At 41.8% G+C, this 25,249-nt stretch overlaps 1 protein-coding gene and 2 non-coding genes across 3 annotated transcripts in view; 2 read left to right on the top strand and 1 right to left on the bottom strand.

Annotated features, from left to right (window-relative positions):
- The window catches only part of ERN1 (endoplasmic reticulum to nucleus signaling 1), a 62,495-nt gene extending 41,581 nt beyond the window's left edge, over window positions 1-20,914 (bottom strand). The window contains exon 1 of the mRNA XM_074972219.1: window positions 20,739-20,914. Within this exon, the coding sequence (XP_074828320.1) occupies window positions 20,739-20,828 (90 nt within the window). The 5' untranslated portion in view covers window positions 20,829-20,914. The remainder of the gene's footprint in view (window positions 1-20,738) is intronic.
- Window positions 20,915-24,002: 3,088 nt separating this feature from the next.
- LOC141999108 (small nucleolar RNA SNORD104) lies at window positions 24,003-24,067 on the top strand. Its single transcript, XR_012641967.1, has one exon. It is a non-coding gene; the product is annotated as a small nucleolar RNA SNORD104 (small nucleolar RNA).
- Window positions 24,068-24,387: 320 nt separating this feature from the next.
- On the top strand, window positions 24,388-24,524 carry LOC141999109 (small nucleolar RNA SNORA50). Its single transcript, XR_012641968.1, has one exon. It is a non-coding gene; the product is annotated as a small nucleolar RNA SNORA50 (small nucleolar RNA).
- Window positions 24,525-25,249: the final 725 nt, after the last annotated feature.

Raw genomic sequence — 25,249 nt, 5'->3', positions numbered from 1 at the left:
CCACCCACTGATATAGTAATACAGTGAGCATGCATGTTGCATTACAGCAATCATGAATATTTATGGCACAGCTTGATTTAAACACAAAAAACAGTTAAAAGGACAAATCAATAACAGTCCTGAAAACAGGGATCGGAGATAAACTGCTGTAGGTGCAGAAGAAGGAAAAATATATCAGTGCTTAAACATAGTTACAAACTCAGTTAAATAATAAAAGCTACAAGGGGCCTAATGTTTAGACAAAAGACATTTCCAGTTAAATAAAATATTTATACCCTGCATTATAGACCAAACTTTGTAATACTTGTTCAACAAGGGGCACTTAATAGCAGCCTCTCTCATGCTGGTCTGTAAGTGTGTAAGGCAAATGATGTCAGTAATCAATATTCAGTTTAAAAGCATCTTTCCACACAAATAAAATGAACTGCAACACAGCAGGAAGAGGAGCTACATTTTAAAGACAGGGCATCTGAATCATCTTGCAAAAATTATGACAAGTTTTTTTTAAATCAAGAAACGTCCCTAATTCTTAAGTTCATCATCTTTTGGTCTTTTCCTACTTATAGCAGTTAGCATTTATGCAGCATGTTTCCTCTTCAAATACTGTACAAACAATCATTTGGTCTCATACTGTGTAAATCACCAGTTACTCCAGTGGAATTGCACTGGCGTAAACATGGTGCAAATATCTGAGTAGGTCTGTGATGTGGTTCTGGTGGGGGGCTGGCTCACATGGCCCCATAAGTCTGAAACCAGTTTTATTCAGCTACATCTGAAGAGAACCAGCACCAGAAGATATACAGAGGTGTCTCTGGATTGAACAGATCTCTTCACTTATAAAATACACAAGTATAAAATATAATCTTAAACGAATACATTTTAATTTTAAAGTCACATCCTCTAAAGTGACTTAGAATAAGCTAAGCTGCTCACGAGCGAAGACCTGGTGCAATGGATGTTAGTCTGGAGAGATTTATAATAGAAACTCTGGCACAAATTTGAGCAGAACACATCAGAATAAAAATGGAACACCCTTTTCTGATTAAACTGTAAAACATTAACGAGAACAGCACATGTGCATATCCTGCCTAGAGACTGGGAATACACTGCCCATGCCTTGCCTGCTATTGATTCTGTGCAGACCAGTTTGCCCCAGGGCGGAGTTCAAGAAGAAAACATGTATCTATAAGTGCTTGTCGTGTTGCATAGTTTTGACACACCCTTTTTCTGATGTGATTAGGATATCCTAAACCCACCATGAAAATACTGGGGGGGGGGGGGGGGGGGAGAATGGTGCAATAAGGACTGAACCACATACTGTGCTTCTATGAATTTTTGGCACTAGCATCATCATCTTAACAGGCTTTGCAATACAGAAAAACTGTCTGCTTGACAGGGTCCATCTTGATCTAAAGATTCCACCCAGAGTCTGTTGGAGCTATCACTGTTTTGTGGATTGAACTCTGTAGCAGAGGTTCCATGTGGATGGGATCACTGCAAGATCAAGACCCAGAGCTTTTAACCAGTAACACCAAATATTAAAGGTAATAGAAAATATTTTTAAATACAGTGCTGTTCATCACCAGATCTCAAAGCATTTACAAAAATGAACGTACATCATATCCTCATTTTATAAAAAAGGAGACTTAAGCACAGTGGCTTGCCCCATTACACACACCCACACACAATCAGTGGCTGAGCAGGCGGGGAATAAAGCACAGTATTTCTGGCTTCCAGTCCATTACCCTATCCACTCCACCATGCTGCTTCTCATAACTATACAAAACAGCTTTTCAGACAAATGCAGTGCAAGTCTTTTTAAGCCATCAATTTTTAATTTTAAATTTTAAAAAGTAGATTTGAAAGGTTATTTTTTTCTTTAATGTGGTTCTCTGTCAATCTTTCTTTGTCCAATTTATTATTTTCAATAATTTTATCTAATGCATATTTATTAAAAATGCTCCTTTAACTTCACTGAAGTAGGGCATGGCATACATTTTCAAAAGTGACTATTGATTTTGGGTGACATGTTAGAGGCCAGATTTTTCAGAGGGCAAAGTAACTAGCAATTTTGGTGGCTCAACATTTGGGTGCCCAACTTGAGATGCTTAAAAGGACTTCATTTTCAGAAAGTGGTCAGCAGCTGCCCTCTGAAAAATCTGGCCTCTAACATGTCACAGCTGGACACCCAAAATCACTAGTCATTTTTGAAAATGCAGGCCTTACCCTACTTCAGTGAAGTCAAAGGAGCATTTTTAAAAACTATACATTAGATAAAATATTGAAAATAATAAATTGGACACACACAAAAAAGATTGAAAGAGAATCACATTAAAGAAAAAAAAATTACCTCCCCACACTATTCTTACCTTCATCAGCAATAGCACCATAAGAAAAAGTGTGAAAAATCTAATTGCTTTTCAATATTATACTATTTAACATTTTTCAAGCTAAGAAATGCAAAAGTAAAAAGACCAATCAATTTCATTTTTGTTTATTGTAAGTTTCACTTTTAGGTTTTGACAATATAGTCCAGTGCTATCAATCTAATAAAACAAAGTGCTTACACTGGAATTTATTTGCTTTTTAAAATTTAAATTTCATGTAAATATGTGTATGGGTATTAGGTTTGTTGGATGTTAGTTTCACAAAACATTTTTTGTATATATTTTATGGACAAGATTATGCAGCAGCAGGATAGCCATCTAAGGTGCTTCTACAGAAAGATCAAAGACCTCACCCATATATCTCCTGTCCCACAGCAGGATTCCACTTTTTAAAATAACCTGCCCTTCTATTGTTCATTGTTGCTTAATATGCAGTACAGATAATCATGTTGGTTTTTTTATTAATGTTCAACAAGGAATTAATTTTTTTGGCAGGTTTTTACGATGTGTGGTCAGGGTATGTGCCAGATCTTTCAGGACTTGAAATGGGTTATTGGTTCCCAATTATTTTGTTTGGTAAACTGAGGCAAAAAAAACCCTAAGTAATTTGCTCAATATCACACTACAAGTCAGTGGCAGAACTAGGAATAGAATGCAGGAGTCAAACACTAGATACCACTCCATCTTTGTTTACACAGGTGCTTTCCCACACCAGGTCAAAAAAATAGGAGACAGAACGACTGTGTTACAGGAGCAGTTGAAACCCACTGTAACTCTGAACATTTTTTCCATCAAGTTATGTGAAACCTACAGTACGTGTTGTTCTCTCTCTTATGGTGTTATTTTTTCAGGCTTCAGACTTTTCCTGCAGCATTAGCACTATAGTGCAATTTAATTCCAAACTATTTTCTTTCTATGGATCATCATCATTCATAAATTCAGGACATTCTGGTCTGGCATAACCAGATCTAACTTTCTGGTTTGCCTAAAGATTCAGCAAACAAACAGCACTAACAGAACAGAAACGCTTATGTTTGTTTCTCATTCCCATGAAGTCAAATTCTTCCTCCCCAACAGGAAAATCAATAAAAGATGTGAGTTAATCTGTGATATTTGTTTTGGAGGGGATTTGCTCACGATCTAACTGACAATATTCATCAGCAAAAATTTAAAAAACACAGCCGTATGTCTTCCAAGAGATGTTCAAGCAATCAGGCAAGCTACATTAGTATTTTTAACCATTTTGATACTGTATAATTAACAAAGAGTTAATATTTAAAGCCATTGGTTCTTATTCTCATGAATAAAATTACTCTGAAAACAAAAACTAGTGAATTTTAATCAACCCTATAAATTTAAGGGAGGTTAATTTTCTGAATATCATCATTTGCACAATAATACTTTGTAATAGTACCTTTCATCTGGAAATCCTCACAGACGTCACAAAAGATAATTAAGCCTATCACTGCTGTGAGGTATGTAACCGTTTTTAAATATGCATTTTACAAATGGGTAAACAACCACAGAGAGGTGAAGTGATTTTCTCTTGGTCACATAAATCAGTGGCAAGCCCAGAAGCAGAAGTCAGGAGACCTGACTCCCAATCTCTTGCTCTAATCACCAGATATCACTTTCTTTCCAATATTGGTACAGCTGATACAGTAGCATTTTCTCTTCTGGGCCAGAAATTTAGGAATTTAATTCCATACCAAAGACTTTAGCGCAAACGCAATAACTGTAATGCAGTTCTAGGGTGAAGGTGATGTACTGTTTATTAAGGGTGCCCATCCTTCAGGTGGTATATTAAATCAAGGGCTTTTCTGTCTGACATGGACAGCCTAAAGTATAAAGTTAAAGATCTCACGTTACTTTAAGGAAAAATAAAAAATAGGAGAGAGAGACTCTGGGATATATTACCCAAGTATCCTGAGCAACTTTCCCTATCTTGATAATACAGATTCTAAAGTCCAGGACTCTATACATTCTGCAGCTAGTTACTTGAACACAATGTCTGAATAGCTACCATAGCACTAAGAGCTACTAGTATCTAACAGCTTTGGAAATCACTCTGATGTACTTTAAATAGGACAGATACTATATAATATCTTACTCCATTTCACTAGGTATTTTACCTCCAATGATTAATGAATGGCAGCACCTAGTTCTCAGTTAGCAGTCTCTGGTGTGCAAACTGAAAGAAAGCAAGAAGTTTTACTCCTGTATGTCAGGTATTCATTCTTCCTACATCTAAAAATGTTAAACAGCTAATGTACATTTAAGCTAGTGTATACTGAAAGCACTAAAAAGCATCAAAACACAACAGAGGTCTTTTTAAAAAAAACAGATGAGCAATTTATTTAATTTGTTCAAACATTCTTTAAAACTGTTTGTAGCAAATTAAATAGAAATTCAAACATTTTTTGTTGTACAGAGTGATCCATCATTTGTCAAAAGAACAGGAGTACTTGTGGCACGTTAGAGACTAACAAATTTATTAGAGCATAAGCTTTTGTCAGCATCCGCAGGGCACTGCACTGTTTAAAAAAAAAAAAGAAAACAAAGCATCACAGCTGAACCTATGAAATTAAATAAATGTTCCAGTTCTGAATTATCTATGAACCACATAAACAAACCGTGCCCATCAAGTTAATTGCACTTAATTACGTATCATCCTCATATGCCAGATGTTTCCCAACTGTATGTAGCAGGTTAACTAATAAAAGATAAGCTCATACTGGACACCTGTGGTGGTTTGTTTAAGGAGACAACCACTGAACTATAAATTTTAAACAACCTGTGTGTATGTCCACTTTATCCACTTGCTAACTCAGACTCTTGCCTACTCCAGTTATCAGAACGGGGCAATTATCTCCCATGTCTTACACACGACACTCCCATTAATACACTTCAGAATGATATTAGCCTTTTTTACAACTGCATCACATTGACGACTCATTCAATTTGTGATCCACTAGAACCCCCAAACCCTTTTCAGCAGTACTGCCACCTAGCCAGTTATTCCCCACTTATGTGGCTGTGCATTTTATTTTTCCTTCCCAACAAACGGCTTCCTTCAAAAAGGAAGAAATAACATTCTATCTTTACATAGAACCTTTTATCCCCAAAAGATCCCAAAGCACTTCACAGACAAAATGGTATTCAAACAGATATTACTTTATCCCACTACTAAAATGCAGTTATCTCTGGGATGCAACACAGTTGTTAAAGACAGGAAGTGAAGATTATTGTAGCCATCCAAAATTGCAGGTAGGATTGAGGTAGGCAGAATGTAACAAATAGAGTTGGAATTTGGCCACGAATAAAATGGCTCAAGCAACAAATCTCTCTTCAGACTCTACACAGATTAACTCTGCTCTTCTAAACTACTCACTCTTTGAACAAGCATTTATCATCTCACAGATTCAGCTAGTTCCCCAACCAGCATTTTCACTTCCTGTCTTCTTTTAAGAAGTGAATCTAGTATGTATCATCACTGTAAAAAATAAACACATGCAGGAAATTCCTGTAGGGGCCATTACTAATAACTAGGAGAAACACAGTCAGGCTGCAGAACTGATCATGGATCAACACCTTCAATAAAGGAGAGAATATGGAAAGAGGAGAGGGTGAAGGACCTCAACTATCAAAGTCTTTCTCTCCAGAGATAAGGGGAAGAAAAGTCTGACCATCATTAGGGCACAATACAAAATTTGCGTTTTAGCACAAACCTCCCCACAGTAATGAAGGCAGAATGGCAGCCCAGCTCCTTGCATGCCAGCCCAACTGCTATCTTATACAGACTGAGACACACCAGAGTCGCTTTAGCTGCTCCCTGGCTACCATCCAGACTTTATTTCAGCTTGGAAAAGAGACTAAGGGGGGAATATGACTGAAGTCTATAAAATCATGACTGGTATGGAGAAAGTAAATAAGGAAGAGTTATTTACTCCTTCTCATACCACAAGAACTAGGGGTCACCAAATGAAATTAATAGGCAGCAGGTTTAAAAACAAACAAAAGGAAGTATTTTTTTACACAACGCACAGTCAACCTGTGGAATTCCTTGCCAGAGGATGTTGTGAAGGCCAAGACTATAACAGCGTTCAAAATGAACTAGACAAATTAATGGAGAATAGGTCCATTAATGGCTATTAGCCAAGATGGGCAGGGATGATGTCCCTAGCCTCTGTTTGCCAGAAGCTGGGAATGGGAAACAAGGAATGGATCACTTGATGATTACCTGTTCTGTTCATTCCCTCTGGGGCACCTGGCATTGGCCACTGTCGGAAAACAGTATACTGGGCTAGATGGACCTTTGGTCTGACCCAGTATGGCCGTTCTTATGAGTTCTTCCATTGACCTGGCCACCATCTCTCAAGAGGGTGGATTAACTACAGTGATGGAAAAACCTTCCATTGTTGCAGCAAGCGTCTATGCTATGGCTCTGCAGCTGTAATGCAGACAAGCCCTGATATCACCCACTGGATTTTTGAGTATAGGGAGAGTTACTCACTATACAAATTCATAAAAGCAGTGTTTAAAAATTACACCTATATTTTGGTTACAAAAGACACACTGGGGATATTCAGCATGTTTTCTTGGCAGGGGATATTCAGCTGCTTCAGCCCCTTACGTTGGCTTGCACCATCATTTGCCACAGAAAGCTTCTAACTTTTGAACAGCTGGTGCCATTAGCAGCTTGGGGTTTTCAGGTCTGCGTCAGTTCCTTACAGCTTTATTGTGGCTTCTTACAGATAAAGGCAACACCCAACAGGAAGAGAAAAACAAATAAGATCAAAACCTAATAAAGCCATTTTACCATAGTGTGCAAGAATCTAAATGATTAGACTCAGAAACAATACCTGGAGATGCAGCACAACTCCTGAGGAGTCTCCACATACAAGAGAGGAACTCAAACATATTGAAATGTTCCTCTACTACTAAGGCTGCAGTACTGTGGATAGGAGGAAGAGGACCAGCCCAGAAAATGCTTCACAGCCTTAGAGTTTTGAAATCTTATAATGAAAACTACTATACAAGTGCAAACAATTAGAGAAATTGATCTTCACCACATCACAGTGTTGTACCAATAAATTAAAAACCAGCAGGATCTTATTAAAGGGAAAAAGGCAAAATACCACATTTATTGTGAATACAGAAAGAATCATAGTAAGCAGTTAGTTACAGCTGTAACATTCCATTCAATCTCATCTTTATTCACTCATTCATTCATATACACACACACAGGTTCTGCAAGGTTGTTATCATAGTAAGCAGTTAGTTATAGCTATAACATTCCATTCAATCTCATATTTCTTCACACATTCACACATTCACACACACACACACACACACAGGTTCTGCAAGGTTGTCATCATAGTTACCAGCCTTAGAGTTGCTCATGCCAAGCCACTGGCCAGGTGGCCTGGACATGAGGAGGGAGCAGGGCCTTGTCAGATGCTCATCTGATGCTCCTGGAAGTTGGTTTGCAGAATCAGACCCCAAAGTTCTCACTTTTTAAGAGTCTATTTTTATAGGAATTTCTTCCTATGCCAGTCTATGGGAATTGCTTCATCATGCTGTTGCTGAATCAATCAGCAGATAGCACATTCCTGACGGCTCCAAGAAGTTATCTTGTTCTTTGGTTCTCCCATTCTTGAGGCTGTTGGGTGGATTCCAGTCTGCCCTCCGGGGGTCCTCTGGTTATTTCCACTTGACGCCTTCTTCAGCCGATGGACACTGGATTCTTAGGCTGGCACCTCCCTGATCATTCAGTTGTTATCCACACCAAGCATCCGTCCACATACATCCTCTATCTCTATTTTAATCACAATTGTTAATACAACAAAAGGGCGGGGAGTCTCTGGGTGCTGTTTCTGTTGTTAGAGTATTGCTTTGAGTCTCTGTGAATTGCTTTGAGAACAGATTCTGTCTTAGAATGTACTAACACAATTAGCAGCTTGCAAGTTTCACACATAGAGGGAGAGAAACAGTACCAAAACCCAAGAGACCTCTTAATTAGTAATACCCTGGAATTTAAACTATGGGGAATCAAACTCATTTGTGATTTTAATACAGAACTTCTTTAATATGATCCAACAACAGCACGGATGGGAAGTTGGAAGGCATCACTGTAGCTCCAGATAAATCACAGGACTTTTCCTGATGCCTAGATGTCATGATGGGTGAACAATATATTCATCTATATGATTCTGAATAAAGGAGAAATCAGGCATTGTAGTAGGTGGCCTGGTACACCTGCAGTTTTACACCTACTGCCCTTGTTGCAGCCTTCAGAGTACAAGAGTTATGCCTGTATAACCCATTAGTTCTAAACTATTTAAACAAGGTGCAGTACCACAAACACAACTATACAAGAGGAAGGGTTGCAGCAGCCACTATATAGCAGGTGCCGTGCCTAGCCTATAGAAGGCACCACAAAGCCAGACCATTTGCAACTTTTGCAAAGCCTTTGCCTATAGGGATTGCTTAAAAAAAACATGGCGTGTCCATGGATTTCTGTTGTATCTACTCTTTACACAACGTTAAGAATATGAGGAACACCCCCCGCCCCAGAGACTACCCCCCAGAGTTAGGTTCTGGTAGCTTCCACAATAGAAGACAGGGAAACCCATGAGAGGGCTTCCAAAATATTTAAATGGATACTACCCAATTCCTGTACACTAACATTTCCATAACTTCTGACTTTGTGTGGCTCAAAAGCTTGCATCTCTTATCACCAGAAGTGGGTCCAGTAAAATATATTACCTCACCCACCTTGTCTCTCTAACTTTCCCACAACTAATACAAAAAATTTCCCAGAATTCACCATTACAAATTATAATTGCAACCATAATGATGTTTGGAAGGTATGTATTGTTTTAAAAAACAGTACTTAAGAAGCAGGGAACTGAACTGTTACTTTGTCATGTCCATATGAATTGTGAACTAAACAAGACACCTAAACTGCTTGTTGGTATATCAAAAACCAATATTTTCTTTTAACTCTCAGCTATTTTACACGATCAGTAGTACCTGGAAAGGAATGGAAAGTAGTTAATGTGCAAAGAGTTCTTTCTGCACACTCTGCAAATGGGAAGCATGAAAGTATCTTCTTACTTTTAGCCTTCAGATCGTTACTGAGTTTAAAGATAAAAGGAGAGAGGGGAGACCATAACTAAAGGAGGTATTCACACAACTTTCTACCACAAACCAGACTAATGTCTGTCTCCTGCACAGCATATGACCCAGAAAGTTCTGAAGTATTAATCAGATCATGAAATTCTAGCAGCAATCTGCACTCTCATCTTAATCGGTTGGGTGTAGTATAACTGGAAGGGGGAGGGAATAATCTCACACCCACACAGCCAGTTCCCTTTTAGTCAGGTAGAAACCTGACATCGCTTCCTGGTTCAGCGACAGGGATAACCGGGGGCTATGTGCCTTCTATACCCCCTCTCTCATCCAAGGTTCAGTGAATAAGGTGGGTGCTTTAGTCTGCATGGCTGTCAATCTAACCCTGTTCACAAGCACTAAATAAAATACCTAAAATAATAATAGCGTTGAAGCAGATTTTCACTCAGAACAGGCTTATATTCTAAGTATGTATGATCTATTAACTTTTACATATTTTCAGATTAAATGAAGAAAGGTGTGAGAGACTGTGTTGAGAAGAAACCAATGGCTGCACAGCCTCTTCAGATACTAGTGTGGGATGTTTTTACACTGGCTGTCAAGCCACACAAAATAATCTACTTCCGATGCAGTTGGATACAACTACCTAATCTCCTCCCCAACACGCCAAACAGGTAAGAATCCAAGAAGCAAACGTGCCAGGTTCTTTAATGGACCTTAGTCTTCTGCAACCTGGCACATAGCACGGACATTGCACAACTAGGATGGCAGTTACTTCTGGAATTCAGAACTCAAACTGGGACTAATATTTTGAAAAAGATAATATTAAGGTTGCAAAGTGGACACAGAAAGCTCCTGTACTGAAGAACTTATTGTCAGGACTCCAAGGGCCAATTTCTGCTCACTTACACCCAGGAGGTTGAAACCAACTAAGTTACATAGGCGTAAGCGACAGCAGAGTTTGGTCCCATGTATATCTCTCTTCCCTTCAACCCACTGATCCTGTAACAATGATGCCCCTGTTAAACTCTGTTCTCCCTTGCTCCAGTTGCCTTGTTCCATCACCTCTTGCTCCCTGCTTTTTTCCTTCAGCCTTCCTTCATTCTCCATGCATAATCTCCAGCTGCTCAAGGATTCTCTGTTTATATTAAACCATTGAAAGGGTATTTATGTGGTGCTGCTTCTTATGCACTGCAGCAGCCACCTTAGATATCCAGGGTGCGATCATGAAGCCTTGAGCTGAACCCTGAAGATGAGTCAACTATTTCAGGCTTAAGGCACTTGTCAGTGTTCCTTTATTTCCAATGCCCTATTTGTTTTACCTATTAACAGGTTAAAAATCCATAAGCATATGCAACTCTTAATAATTCAAAATCTCCTATTAATTTTAATTATTCAAGGCACAGTATTTTTCAGCTAAGACTTTTAAACTGACAGACCCATTGCAAATTACTGACGTTGGTGAGTTAGCAAGTAAAAAAGAAGCCACGAATGCTGCATCACAAGATCTACTTTATTCACAAACAACTCACCTGGAGAAACTGATAGGTGCTTAGTATAAAACAACAGAAATAGGTTGATTTAATCATTTAAATTCCTTCATGGCATATTTGTAAATATCAATAGATAATTGAAAAATTAACATGTGTAAATGTCTAAATCCAATTTTTCATTATTCATGTTGTTTACTTGGATTGTGCACTTCACATTGGACGATGAAAATAGACAAGTCAGTTTCACTTGTGTTTATTAGTGTACTTCAGCACTACCCAAAGGCTGCAGGGTCTGGGTTGCAAACACTGAACAGACATGTTTGTTTGTTTTTCAAAAAAACCTGCTCAGCTGGAATTTTTTTAAATGCCCAGTGAAAATTTCTTTTATTAACATGAGATCTTATAAAAACTTGTATTTACAAAGACTAAACTTGAGACAAGTTTAACCTGATGGTACCCAGAGAAACAGACTGCTCCATCATAAAAAATACTAAAGCTCCAATCCTGAGATGAGCTGCAGGTATAGGGGTCCACTTCTTCAGAACTCATTTCAACACTGGGGCCTAAATAGCTATAATTCAATACAAATTCTTGAAACAGATTCTCATTTCACATTACAATCATAGTCCAAGGAGATGTAATACAACACATTGTCCGAGAGATACGGCAGGATGGAGAATTAACAAGGCAAGACGACAGACCAAGCTATACCTCTTTAGTGGTAGCAGAAAAGATAATTATACAGAACATGTGAAAAGCTTGGTTGAGGTCCTCCCTCAAAAAACCACCCTCTGTGGAATCGATTATGAATTTTGATCAGCAGGATAGCTCCTTGCTAACCATGAATTTCCATCCCAGTGGTAAAATTACATGAAAGATTCAGAATATTAAAGAAACTATATTGCTCCTTTTGATTCTAAACAAGAAATGGTTGCTTTAAATAAAAACTAAAAAGATGGTGACTAATGATGGTGTTATCTGATATTTTAACTAGAAACCCAAATTTCTAGGTATTCTCCATGCCTTCACCAAGTTAAGCTTCAACAAATATTCTTGAGTACTGAATGTTAATCAGAATATAATGGAAGAGGGTTGGGTCTTTTAAGTGCTTGTTGCCACTAGCATAACAAACCTCCTCTTACTTAGACTCACTAAGGGTCTTTGAGGGAAATAAATAAATAAATTACAAACCAACAAAGAAATGAGTCCAAACCAATTTGAATTAAAACAAAGCCAAAATAAAGTTGTGTTACAAATTCTGATATGTTTATGTATTTGTGCACAGCCGAGTATCAAACAGGATATTATCTATCATTTAGGAAACCTCTGTATGGGTTATCAGATAAGTGCCCTATTTCTAGTACTTCACTTTTAAGACGAGAGAAAATTTGTCTAGAAAAAACTGGTTTAATGAAGATCAAATTCCTATGAGAATAGTTTCCTCCATTAATTTAGCTTTGTTTAAAGACAGTGGCCTATATTTCAGAAGTGCTAAGCACCCACATCCTACTGAAGTCAATGGAAGCCGCAGTTTTGAAAAAAAATCAGGCCACTAATTCCTTAAAGTTTTAGTTCTATAGCTTAAAAGTATGCCGTATTATTGGAGTGCTTATCATTAGGGACTCCTCAAGTGCGAGTAAACAACACCGAAAAGTATTCCATCTATCCACAATATGTCCCAAACCTTTTGCTTTATTGAAAGAGCTCAGATACCAGGGATGCCATGAATTAGCTGTGAGCTAGAAAAGCAGTCTGAATATTGCTACCTGTTACTTCAATAAAACAGCTTACAGCTTGTTAGTAAGCAAATCACAATGCCATGTCTTACCAGTAAATGATTTCCACTTTTTTTCTTTTTAAATAAGAAAGTGTTTGGAAGAGATTATAAATGTGTTAGTAAATTCAACTTGCAATGTTTGGTGGGATAAAAACACTGACATTTTGCTAGGTTTAAATAAATCTTCACAACTTCGCTGCTACAGCCTGGTTTAAAGCACTAATACAAAACTATTGAAAGTATAAACTATTAACAAAAGACCAAATCCTGCATTCCTTGGGCACCCATACTCACTATTTCAATGGAATGCAGAACAAGACTGTGTATTTATATTTGGAGATATTCTAGCAAAAGCAGAGTCTAAGCCTATTTCCACTGACTTCTATGGGAGCAGAATCAAGCATTTTTGCTACAGCAAAGAAATATAACTTGTGCTCCAGGAGACAAGGTATGGACAAAGTAATATATTTTTTAAACGAGCATCTGCACAATACTGGAAGCACTTAGCATAATTGTCACATGTGGTCTATGATTCAGGGCGCTGATTTTGTCAGCTAGTGCTCTAATTACATTGCTGGCTACAGGTTGAGAGTCACTGTGCATAATAAAACCAAGCCACTGAAATCAATTTTGTGAAACAGAATTAACTGATTTTGCAGCATTAGTAATTAAGTTGATGCTTAAAGGAAAGCTGACCAAAAAAATAAATGAAGCTACTAAATTTACACTTTCTTTAGAAAATTAAATAAAATATAGTGGTCTTTATGACCTTAAAAAAATTGTAGCAACTATCTGTCAGTTATTTCTAGAGTCCCCGTCACTGCAGTGTCTAGTCACTGGTGAGTCTTCATAATTGCGTGCATGCACACGACAAAAACATGTCCGTACACATCATCCCAGGAGCAGGCAGGGTATTGAACTATATGTAAATTCCACTCATAGAGGATTCTATCCTCTCTCTAGGTCAAATTCTGAGAGGTGCTGAGCATCATCAACTCCTAGGAAAGCCAATGGACTGAGGCCCCTCTGGGGAAACAGAACTTGTTTAAATATTCACAAGAACACTAGAGCCAGGAAGGGTAAGGACAGAATTATGCATATGCGCATCTGTACACTAAGCCACAGTTGTCAGGTCTAATCTTAGGTACATGCATCTTGTTAGTATTCCTCTAAAGGAATATAAACACAGTAATTATTACAATGAGCTACCAAATGTATCAGCAATTCAAACCATACATACTGGTGTTATTCAATATAAACCTTAAAAAAATATGTCTCTTTTCATTAAGTCTTAATACTGTCTCACCTTAGTTTTCATGCATGTTTGGCAACTTAACTATCACTGCCTGATGACAGAGAAAAATGCTTCAGAAGAAAACATCTGATCAAGGCTGGGGTTTCCCAGTTTCTAGAACATGCTGCAGGTGTTGCACCTTATGTATGTTATTAGAGAGCATTAAAACTCAGCCCACAGGAGAGGACATACCAGTGTTCAAAACACTCATTTTATCCTGAACAAGAGGTTGCTGGTTTTGAGCTGTATAAGCTTCAAAGGGAAACAGGCAGAATTCAGGGTGTTCTGCTATAGCACTGATCACAAGGAAAGGGTTAAACGAACTAGCTTTCTTAAATATATTTGTCTTCTCAGTTCACCATAACACACTTTCTTTCAAATTACACAGTGTTATATTTCAGTGCTCTATAATATTTATTGTGGCACCACTGACTATTTATAGGCCACTCTATTATACTGTCCCCTGTTGTATCAAAGATGTTGCTCCCTCATAATGTCCTTCCATTTATTGCGTGGGCAATTCCAAGAACTGCTCACTGAGTCACCTAAATAATGAGGAAGGCCATGTTAAAATACAAGAAAAAAAAATATAAACTACAGACAAACAACAGCAATGGTATCACACAAAATGACAAAGGCTGGGAAATTAGGGCAGACGAATTTCTACAACAGAATGTCCCCATTACTTTTTCTTAATATGTTCATCTATGTCTGTCCAGTTATTTGGGTGATCTGCGTTTTCTAGACTGTTCCATTTTCTTCACCTGGCAGGGTAAAGAGACTGGGACAAGGAGCAAGGGGTGGGGAAGAGACAGGATTGGTAAGAAGGGATAAGGCAGAAGGGGTCATGCTTGAGGGGAGTGGGCAGAAAAGTCTGCCTACTAGAGCATGTTCCCCTACAGGGACAGGAACTGGTTGAGCGTCGAGATTGGGAGTGGGAGATGGAGAGGGAAAGGGAGGGAACAAGGAGCCAGTAGGGGCGGGAATGAAACTAGCAGGGCAAGGAGACTGGGACTGAGAACCAGTGGGTCGGTGAAAGTAGAGAGTGGGAACAGATCGGACAGGGAGCCATGGTGCAGGGGAAGAACTTGGATGGGCTGGTCAAAGAGATTGGGACAAGGATCTGGAGGGGTGCGGGAAGAACATCCAGATTGGCCAAGGAGCCCAGGGAATGAGATTGGAACTGGGAGTCCATGAAAATGGGGAATGTGGGGTGTGACTGGAGACAAGGATAGGAGAAAGACAAACTGGATAAGGAGTTGGGATGTGGGGACTGTTTGGGAAAGGAGACTGAGGACAAGGAGCTGAGGGCCTGGTGAACTTGGAATGGCTGGTCAAGAAGACTGTACCTGGGTGTGGGGAGGAGACTGGGAGGGGTATACCAGAGGGGTGAGACTAGGATGTGCAAAAAGATTGAGATTAGAAGCCTGAGGAGTAGAGACTGGGACGGGCAAGGTGAAGAGACAGGGACAAGGAGCAAGGGGTGGGGAAGAGACAGGATTGGTAGGAGGGGATAAGGCAGAAGGGGTCATGCTTGAGGGGAGTGGGCAGAAAAGTCTGTGCCTACTAGAGCATGTTCCCCTACAGAGGCTGGAGTAGAACCCAAGTTCCCTGAGTCTCATTATTCCTCTGCTGTCAGCAAATATCTTTGAAACTTACTGACAAAGTGTCTCATCCCCCTCTACTGCAGGTCCATGTCATAGAATCGTACGACTGGAAGGGACCTTGAGAGGTCATCTAGTCCAGTCTCCGGCACTCATGGCAGGACTAAGTATTATCTAGACCACCCCGACAGGTGTTTATCTAATCTACTCTTAAAAATCTCCAATGACAGAGATTCCACAACCTCCCTAGGAAATTTATTCCAGTGCTTAAACACCCTGACAGTTGGGAAGTTTCTCCTAATTACCAGCCTAAATTACCCTTGCTGCAACTTAAGCCCATTGCTACTTGTCCTATCCTCAGAGGTTTGTCCCCTCTCAGTCTTCTCCAGATTAAACAAACCCAATTTTTTCCAACCTTCCCTCATGTTTGCTACACCTTTAATCATTTTTGTTGCTCTTCTCTGGACTTTCTCCAATTTGTCCACATCTTTCCTGAAATGTTGTGCCCAGAACTGGACACAGTACTCCAGTTGAGGCTTAATCAACGCGGAGTAGAGTGGAAGAATTACTTTTTGTGTCTTGCCCACAACACTCCTGCTAATACATCCCAGAATGATGTTTGGTTTTTTTGCAACACTGTTACATTGTTGACTCATATGTAGCTTGTGATCCACTATGACCCCCAGATCCCTTTCTGCAGTACTCCTTCCTAGGCAGTCATTTCCCATTTTGTATGTGTGCAACTGACTGTTCCTTCCTAACTGGAGTACTTTGCATTTGTCCTTATTCAATTTCACCCTCTTTACTTCAGACCATTTCTCCCATTTGTCCAGATCATTTTGACTTTTAATCCTATCCTCCAAAGCACTTGCAACACCTTCCAGCTTGGTATCATCTGCAAACTTTGTAAGTGTACTCTCTATGCCATTATCTAAATCACTGATGAAGATACTGAACAGAACTGATCCCTGGGGGACCCCACTTGATATGCCCTTCCAGCTTGACTGTGAACCACTGATAACTACCTATTACTGATATCAGTTACTCTGTTAGCTCAAGTGGCAGAGGTCTGGGTGGTGGACCTAAAGGTTGCACCTCTCTTGATGACCCATATGGATGTTCATATGATGGAATTTCTGTTCTTTCCCCCAAACTTCTGCAATAAATGACACAGGGGTCCTAGAGACAGCAGTTTCTTCCATTGCATAACCCTGATTCATTCTCAGAGCAGATCCATCCTGTGCACTGAATGAGGCAGGGGTCCTGTGGAAAAAATAGTATATGGTTATGTAATTAAATACTGTATCATAATGCATGTGTACAAGGGGGCTAAATTAAGGTTGCCCAGGCAACCATAATTCTGGCATTTTCCTAAAGTTGAGTGCTGTAACATTAATAATGTTCTTTAATTAAGTTTTGTGCATGTGTAATATACATTTAAGCTATACATTTCCAATGTGTGGGGAAAATTGTACCTACAAAATATTTGTTTTCAAGTCAACTTTACCTGACTGGATGGAAGTTCCTTTTCAGAGCCATTACAGCACAGATGAAATACAGACAGTTTTGTACTGATCTCTTATGATTTGTTAGTGTTAATATGGATGAATTTTAAAGTAACTGTAGATTGTGAATAAAACCGATACAGCCTAACCTATTTTTAGGGTGGAGCAAAGGGGAGGGGAAGCAGAAGGGAAAAGGAGTTTCATTTCAAGCCCAGCACCAGCAATCCTAATTGTAACTAAGGAGTATGAATGTGATCTAGTGACTAGGGCTTTACACTGGGACTCAGGAGACCTGGGTTCTAGTCTCATTTGTGCAAGCAACCTTGGACAATTGCTCCTTGCGTGTGTCTCCTTCTGTAAAGGATAATAATCGTAACTGTGACTAAATATTTTTTCCTAAAAACAAATAAAAGGCTGTCCCTGGACAAAATCATATATGCCAAGTTTAGGTTGGAAAGAATTATTAGTTAAGTTATAAACTTCTACATACAAAAAGCACTAATATTAACTATGGTCCCAATCCTACAGTGTGATCCTCATGAGCAAACAAACTACTTTGCTCATACAGTGCCCGTTGATTTCAATGGGCTCTGAATGGGCACAACAGTCCACCCAGGCAAATCATCATGCAAGACTGAGGCCTATAGCAGTATGAAATGAAATGGGGTTTGCTTATGTAGTGTGTTTGAATCAGGTTTCATTTATAAGACGGACCCTGCCAGGCATAGGTGCTAGAAGTAGGGGTGCCGCTGCACCCCCTGGCTTGAAGTGGTTTCCATCATATACAGGATTTACAGTTTGGTTCAATGGCTCGCAGCACCTCCACTATACAACCTGTTCCTTCACCCCTGCTGCCAGGCCCAAAATTTAGGTTTTTCTGATGGTGTTGGCATGGTAAGAATCTTAAAAAAGTTACTACTAATCTTAGATTTTTTTTTCAACATTAAAACACAGTGCGGGACTAGGAGACTATTTAAAGTTTTCCTCTGCAGTGGTCCAAATGCAATAGCAACGTGCTAAGCAATGAAACTCACCAGTATAGATAAACTGTCCAGACTGACTAGAATAAAAGAAGTAACCAACATAAATGGAGAGCTGCATCTTTTTTTCCTTTGAAGTAACCATATAATTATACCTAAAATTCAATACAAACTATAAAATACAAAAATCATCCTAAATGGTGAAAGGCAAATTTGATATTTTTCTATAAGCTCCTTGTTTTGGTAATACCACTACACAAAAATTTTTAAGATAATTTATCTTGACAGTATGCTTTCAACTTTTGCACTTTTCCTAATTGAGCAACAGTAAGAAACACTTTAGAGTTTCACAGTTAAGCATGTTTACTTTTTAAAAGGGGAGTGGAGCTGTGTAGGGAAAAAGAAAGCTTCCAGCTTTGCTTAACCTGAACTATAACCCCATCTATCAAATTGGTATTCTCAGGTGAACAACAAGCAAGCCATTATACTTGCTTAAAAAGCATAACCTTAAAACTCCCCTCTCCTAGATTCAGGTATAGCTCAGATACCAAGAACTGCATGCCAGTTGGCCCTTTTCACTATCACTGGATCCATGGAGGTCACAAAATAGAGGGTCTTTTTCAGGAATGGGATTTTTTAAAGAATAGATCTAAACACATTTTTTTAAAAGCAAATAATTTAAAACCATCTGTCTCTGTAGCAAAAGCTAATTGCCATATTAAATTTATCTGCAAAAAGAATTCACTTGTTAAACACACTATCTACCTTGGTGAGTCCATGGCTACATTCTTTCCCATAGCCTCTTGATGCCCAATGATACTGCATGAGCAAATCCACACACAACCTGATTATTTTTCAAGAGGGTTTGTGACAGTGCATGGTGCACTTGCTTTTCACCCCCTAAAGATCAAGTTTCAAATTCTGAATAAGAGTCCCCTCTAGATATTTGTTCACATCGCAAAGTCACCAAGTGCATATTTAGCATAACTGGCAATTTTGGTCAAGAGAGCATGGAAGTAAAGTAACAGATGAGCTGCAAATTGGGAACGCAGTGGACTGGCTGAGTTGTGTAGGAGACAATCATTTTTATCTCCACCATCAAGAGCGTTTAGGTTTCAGAGTAGCAGCCGTATTAGTCTGTATCCGCAAAAAGAAAAGGAGGACTTGTGGCACCTTAGAGACTAATAAATTTATTTGAGCATAAGCTTTCGTGAGCTAAAGCTCACTTCATCGGATGAGTGTTTAGGTGTTTCACAGAACATAAGAAGACAAGGCCTCTGATCTGAAGAGCTTACAATCTAAACAGAAATCTACAGATGCAGGACAGGAGACAGCATATAACAAAAAAAGTGAAAGGACTGAGCTGTGATGTTTTATCATGTCTACCTAGTTGCTTTATTTGTCTACATTATTTTGTCCATCACCAGTTTTGTTCATGCTTCTCTAACCAGCACCCCATCTGCTTGCTGCCAAGTTAATTCTATTTTTGTTTGAAAATTAGTATATATACACATCTATGCAGGAAATATTTAGATAGGGTATTATAGGTAATCATGGCAGATAGCAAGTGGGTACACAGCTGCGTGTTTAGGACAGAAGTGAAACAGAGAAGAACGTCATCCACATGCATGCGTATACAGAGTCATTGGGCATTCAAGGGAAGAAAACGGAGATCACATAATGACGTTTAAATAGGCAAATAAACAGCTTTACAAAGATATATAAAAGTTATTGCCATTATTATTATTATTCAGACGCAGGCGGCTGTCTGACTTTGCAGATGTGACCTACATAAGTTACAGTAACCTCTTGGCAAGCCCTAGCCAAACACACCCAGATGGCAGCTCCCCTCTTACATATCCCCTTAAACACCCACAGCTAAGGATGCAACTCCCTTCACACAGTGCAACTCCTCTCTGTGCAACTCCCTTCACACAGTATCCTTGTGGAATTGGGGGGGAGCAATTCCCTCCTCTCTCTGTTCACACTGTACCTCAGGCTGAAGGCACTTCCCCATATCTCTGTCCCACACACTGAGCCCAGCGGAGCACCCCTACTTTCAGTGCCTTCATAGGCCTGAAGCAATTCTCTCTCTCTCACCCCCGCCCCCGGCCGCAAGGGGTGCCCAGCCCTGATGCCCAGGTCCCCCCACTCTTTTATACCCCTCTCCTCAGTCAAACTCTTGACAGAGCCCCAGGGAGCTGAGTGCCCGTTTGGACAGGGCTCTCAAACCTGCGGAGAGGGGAGCACGCAGCCTGACCAGAGAAGGGCTCCCTCTCCCAGGGCAGGGGGATACATGGGGTAACTCGCCCACCTCAGCCCTGGGGGTGGGGTGACGGGGGCAAGTCCCCACGCTCTATGCCCCCCTCCCTGACCCGGGATGGGGGCGAGGGATGTCGGGGGGGGCAACTCCCCCCTCCCAGCCCCCGGGGTGGGGGGTAACTCCCCCCGGGCCCCCGCTCACAGCCCGGCTGACTGGTGTACATGGGGCTTCCCCGCCCTGTGCCGCCATCCCCGGGCCCTGGGGGAGGCTGAGGCTGAGCCCGGGGCCGCCGCTCACTTACTCTGGGCCCCAGCACCAGCAGCAACGCGCCCAGGCTGAGGAGGCAGCGGCGGAGCAGGGCCCGGTGCGGGGGGCGGCCGCCCCGCTCCATGGTTTTGCACCGGGGGCTCAGCGGCGCCCGGCCGGCTCAGCGGCTCCCTGGCTGCGCCGTGATGCAGCGTGTCCGCCGGCCCCCCTGGCCCTTGCGGGGCGGAGCCGGGCCGGGGAAGGCCACAGACGTCAGCCCCGGCAAAGGAGGTGGAGCAGACTGGGAGGGAGCCAGGCCCGGGGGCTGAGCCAGGGCGGACACGGGGACTTTGCCCCCAGCCCCGAGCTGCAGACGGGGACACCGTTTTATTGCGCCCGGGCGGACACGGGCGATTCCCCCTGAACCCCATGCAGAGGGACAGCCACAGTTCTGCACTCACCTTCCCGTTAGCCTTGCAGCTCCCATGAATGCTGCTCTCCTTCGTGGGAGCTGCAAAGCTAGCGCAAAGTGCATTGAGCTCGAAATATGTACCCATCACATGATATTATCTAGAGCAGTGCTACTCAAAGTGGTGGTCCGCGGACCGGTGCCGGTCCACGAGCCATCGGCTACCGGTCTGCGCGCACATGGGTGGGGGGGGGGAATTGCCCGTCCCCCACATCAGAGAGCTTGAGAAGCACTGCCCTAGAGTATATCAGCTCTGACAGTTCCCTTGTTAAAACTCTCTTTCAGTATTTGGGTGGTGGGGTGTACCGGTCTAAACTGCAAGTTTACATACTTTATACGTGCTCGAACCAAAAATCACAACAGAGCTTCAACACTCTGATCAATCGCTTATTCAAGGCAATTTATTGTTTTGGATGTGGGCTCCTATGCATAAGAATTTAAAAAATAAAGTATATATATATACTCTGCACGGCCACATTTTCATTAGTGTGTGCCATTACAAGTGCCTGTTCAAATGAGTATTTAGACGTCTGCATTTCCATTTGTACATACAGTAACTGCACACATGACCACTTAACGTGGGCAAGCCTAGATGTAAAAAAACAATGTGTATTTTAAAAATGACCTTGGAGTACTATTTCTTTGAAAACTGCCTCAAAGATCCCGTGAGACAAGAAGGGTGAGGTAATTCTTTAAGAAAAGGGATTTGCTCTGCTTTGCCTGTCTTCAAAGTTTTCTGCCGCACCCCACCATTGTTCCATGGGACGTATGCTTCTTGGCAACTTCCCTCCACCCCAGAGATGGCAGCATTTCAGTGGGTTTCTATGTAGATGGTTCTAAAGAGCTGTCAGAGCCTTTGGGATGAAAAGGGATATAAAAATGTCAGATATTATTGCCTTCCATGTTTAAACTTGTTATATATTGTTTCATATCTTTGCATCATTAGTTCATTGCCTATAATTCTTATTATTCATGTTCTGAAATTAAATTTCACTTTAGATTGAAATGATACATGCAGAGATGTCAGCTATGTAGTTCACATGCACATATAGTACATATTAAAACAATTTACCTTTTAGAATGGCTCAGCAAAAGTTTGAATTTCACCTATGAGAAAACAGTCTTCAAAAATATGGAATATGGAAAAATAAAAATATGGAAACTCTTGCAAAAAATAAGCAAATAAACTGGAATCAACATTGTACAATAGCTATGAAAAACATAGCTATGAAAAACAGCATGCTTAGAAAATGCTTTATGTTTAATAAAAATAAAACTCTTTTCTCTGGGCACAGTTAAAATACATTTAGAAATGATCAACTCCCGCAAAGGAGAAATTAGGATGACATCAAATTCTGGAGTGGAGGTGCATCTCCATCTTCTCTTTATCTACTTTACCAGTTTCCATTGTAGATAGTTAGTGACTGGTCCCCCTACTGGGCAAAACAAATCCTAGACATTACAAATGTTTTAGATCACAAGTAATGTATTAAAACTTATGTTCTTAACATGTACAACTGCTGATGGAGATTAGCATGAGTATGTGAAAAACGACCTTACTGTTTTTCCTACTTATTTAGGTGTGCATGGGACTTTAAACACATACAGCAAACAATGAGGTCACACTCCTTAGCATCCACATAAAGGCCTGAACATGAAAATTCTGCACAGAGAATGGCTGGACTTCTATATAAGACAGATAACATATAATGGCAACTGACCACAGAGATAGGGAGAGTTCACAGGAAATAAGGTGAAGGGAAGACAGTTCAATATTTGGGATTTATGCATCTCCTCATTTAGCCGTCGTAATCCTGAAATCCACGCCTATTAAAAAGCTTATTTCCCAGGGTCTCAGAACTGGTGTTTTTTAACCCAAGGCAGGCAGGTTAAATGCCTCTGTTGGGGGTGGAGGGGGAAATGGGAGAGAGCAATGGTCATTGGGTTTGGAGCTGATTAATCTAAGCAAGCTCTGGCGCCCCCACTGGTCCCAGGTGGGCTCGATGCTACCTGGTCTGACTGAGCCAGGCTTGGCCCAGCATGGTACAGCCAAGCTCAGCTATGTTCAACCCAAAAAGAAAAGGAGTACTTGTGGCACCTTAGAGACTAACCAATTTCCAAGGCCCCGCCCCAGCCTACTTCGAAACAGAACCGTTAGCCCACGGTGCTCTGGTTCACACCAGCTAGATGCGGTTAGCCCCAGGCCAACCAAGCCCCGCGCGGTCCGATTTGGGCCTAACTGGCCCAATACAACCCCGCCCCCTCATCATTCCCCCACCTTCCCCCGGCCCCGATCGCGCGAGACCCAGCCGCTGACGTCAAACGGCTGTGTGTCCTGTGACTTACATGTCATTGGTTGCTGATGAGAAGGGGCGGTGCCTGTTGAGGCGCCCGAACTATAAATGTTGGTGGGCTGCGACGCTCCGCCTTTCTCTCTGCCTAGAGGGGTCGGGGCAGCGCTGGAGGTGAGTGGCGGAGGGAGGGCCCAAATCCGCTTGAGGAGATGGGGCCGGTCGGTGTGCCGTGGAGACGAGGAGGACTAGTGGTGGGGGCGGTGAGGTGTCCCGTTGGCTCGGAGAAGGGGGGTGTCCGGCGGGGGGAGACCCATGGCTTGGGGCGGGCCGTTTGCTCTGGCGGTTGGGGAGGGAAGCGGGGTTGGGGGGTCCCGCCCGCGGCGAGCGGCGGCCGCTCCGGCAGTGGCGAGGGGGGCCCGGAGGGCGGTGGCCCGAGGGGGCGTCGCTCTGGCGCGGGGAGGTAGGCGTGGGGGTTGGGGGAGGGGTCCTGCCCGCGGCGGGAGGCGGCCGCCCTCGGGATGGAGTCGGGGGGGCGTCCGTCCCACCAGCGCCGGCTGCTGTGATGATTCTCCTTACACGTGTTAGACTTCTGACGCGGATGAAGTGAAGCCGAGTCTGAGCCCCCGGCGCCGGGTCCCTCTGGACCAAGCGGGCCACGGCGCCCTGCCTCCTCCTGGGCTGCGGGTTGAGCCCGGCCCTGCACCCAGACGCGCGTTGTGGCCGCCGAGGAGTCGGGGCCCTCCGCTCGGGCTGCGATCCTAACAGGGCTCCTGTTCCTTGCAGGCATGACGGGAGCCGGCCTGGGACCTATGCCCTGGAGACCTGCTGCAGTCTCTGGAGACCTGCTGGCCCATTGCCAGCTGATTGGCTCGGTGTAAAGGGTGGGGAGAATGGTTAATAAAACAGCAGAAAAAAATTGTCTGTTTCTTTATTGTGCTCTCCAGCACTGTCTTTGAACTGGTGAAGTGGCCAACTGATGGCTTCGCTGGCTAAGCAACAGTGCAACAGGAAAAGCTTGTTCATAACTGGTGCTGCTTAGTTAAAATCTGAGTGGCTCTTTTAAGAGCAAGTAACAGTCTTGTTACTGTACTGCTTAAATCTTAGACTATAATTAAATTCCCCCTTTGCTGAATGAAATTTCCTCTTCCTAGAGGCCTGGTACTGGTGGCAGTGGACACTGGAAAGACAAACATGTCTCATTAAAGTTAAGATCTCTCCTTGGTTGAATGACTTGGCTTTTGATGTCCTGTCCATAGGACATTGGCACTGCAGAATAGGCATAACCCTTCATAGAATTAACTCTTCCCATGACCACCTAGGAAGTTCTGTTACTTCTACAATGCAGCTTGTTCTAAAGTGGCCAATACACTTGGAACTGGTTGTGCTTACAGAAATGTACATTTCTTCCAGCTGCTTTGAAACCAGGAGGCTAGCAAATGCTTGGATGAAGGACTATAAAACAGAGCAACTTCAAGTGACTAGGTTTTAATGGGAGAAAAAATGAAGGTAGCATCAGCTATAGCACACTTGAAGGGGGGGTGGTATATATACAATTTTGCATTATATATGAGGGGGTAGAACAGCTTGCATGAATGTAGTCCAGTCTACACCTGTGGTGCCCCCTTGCTTGCTACACAGTTGGCTCAGTAGAATATAGAGCTGGCTTAAGGGTGGAGGGGGAAGGACAGAGCGGAACTGGGTGGTGCTCCCTGCCATTAAGCTTTAAGCAGTGGGTGAAAACTGAAATGCATTCAAACTCTGGAAGGATCTTAATTATGAGAGAAATAAGGCTAATAGGACAAC

Source organism: Natator depressus, chromosome 14 (genome assembly GCF_965152275.1).
Source record: "Natator depressus isolate rNatDep1 chromosome 14, rNatDep2.hap1, whole genome shotgun sequence".
Lineage (NCBI taxonomy): Eukaryota > Metazoa > Chordata > Testudines > Cheloniidae > Natator > Natator depressus.
This window is presented reverse-complemented; position numbering and strand designations above follow the sequence as displayed.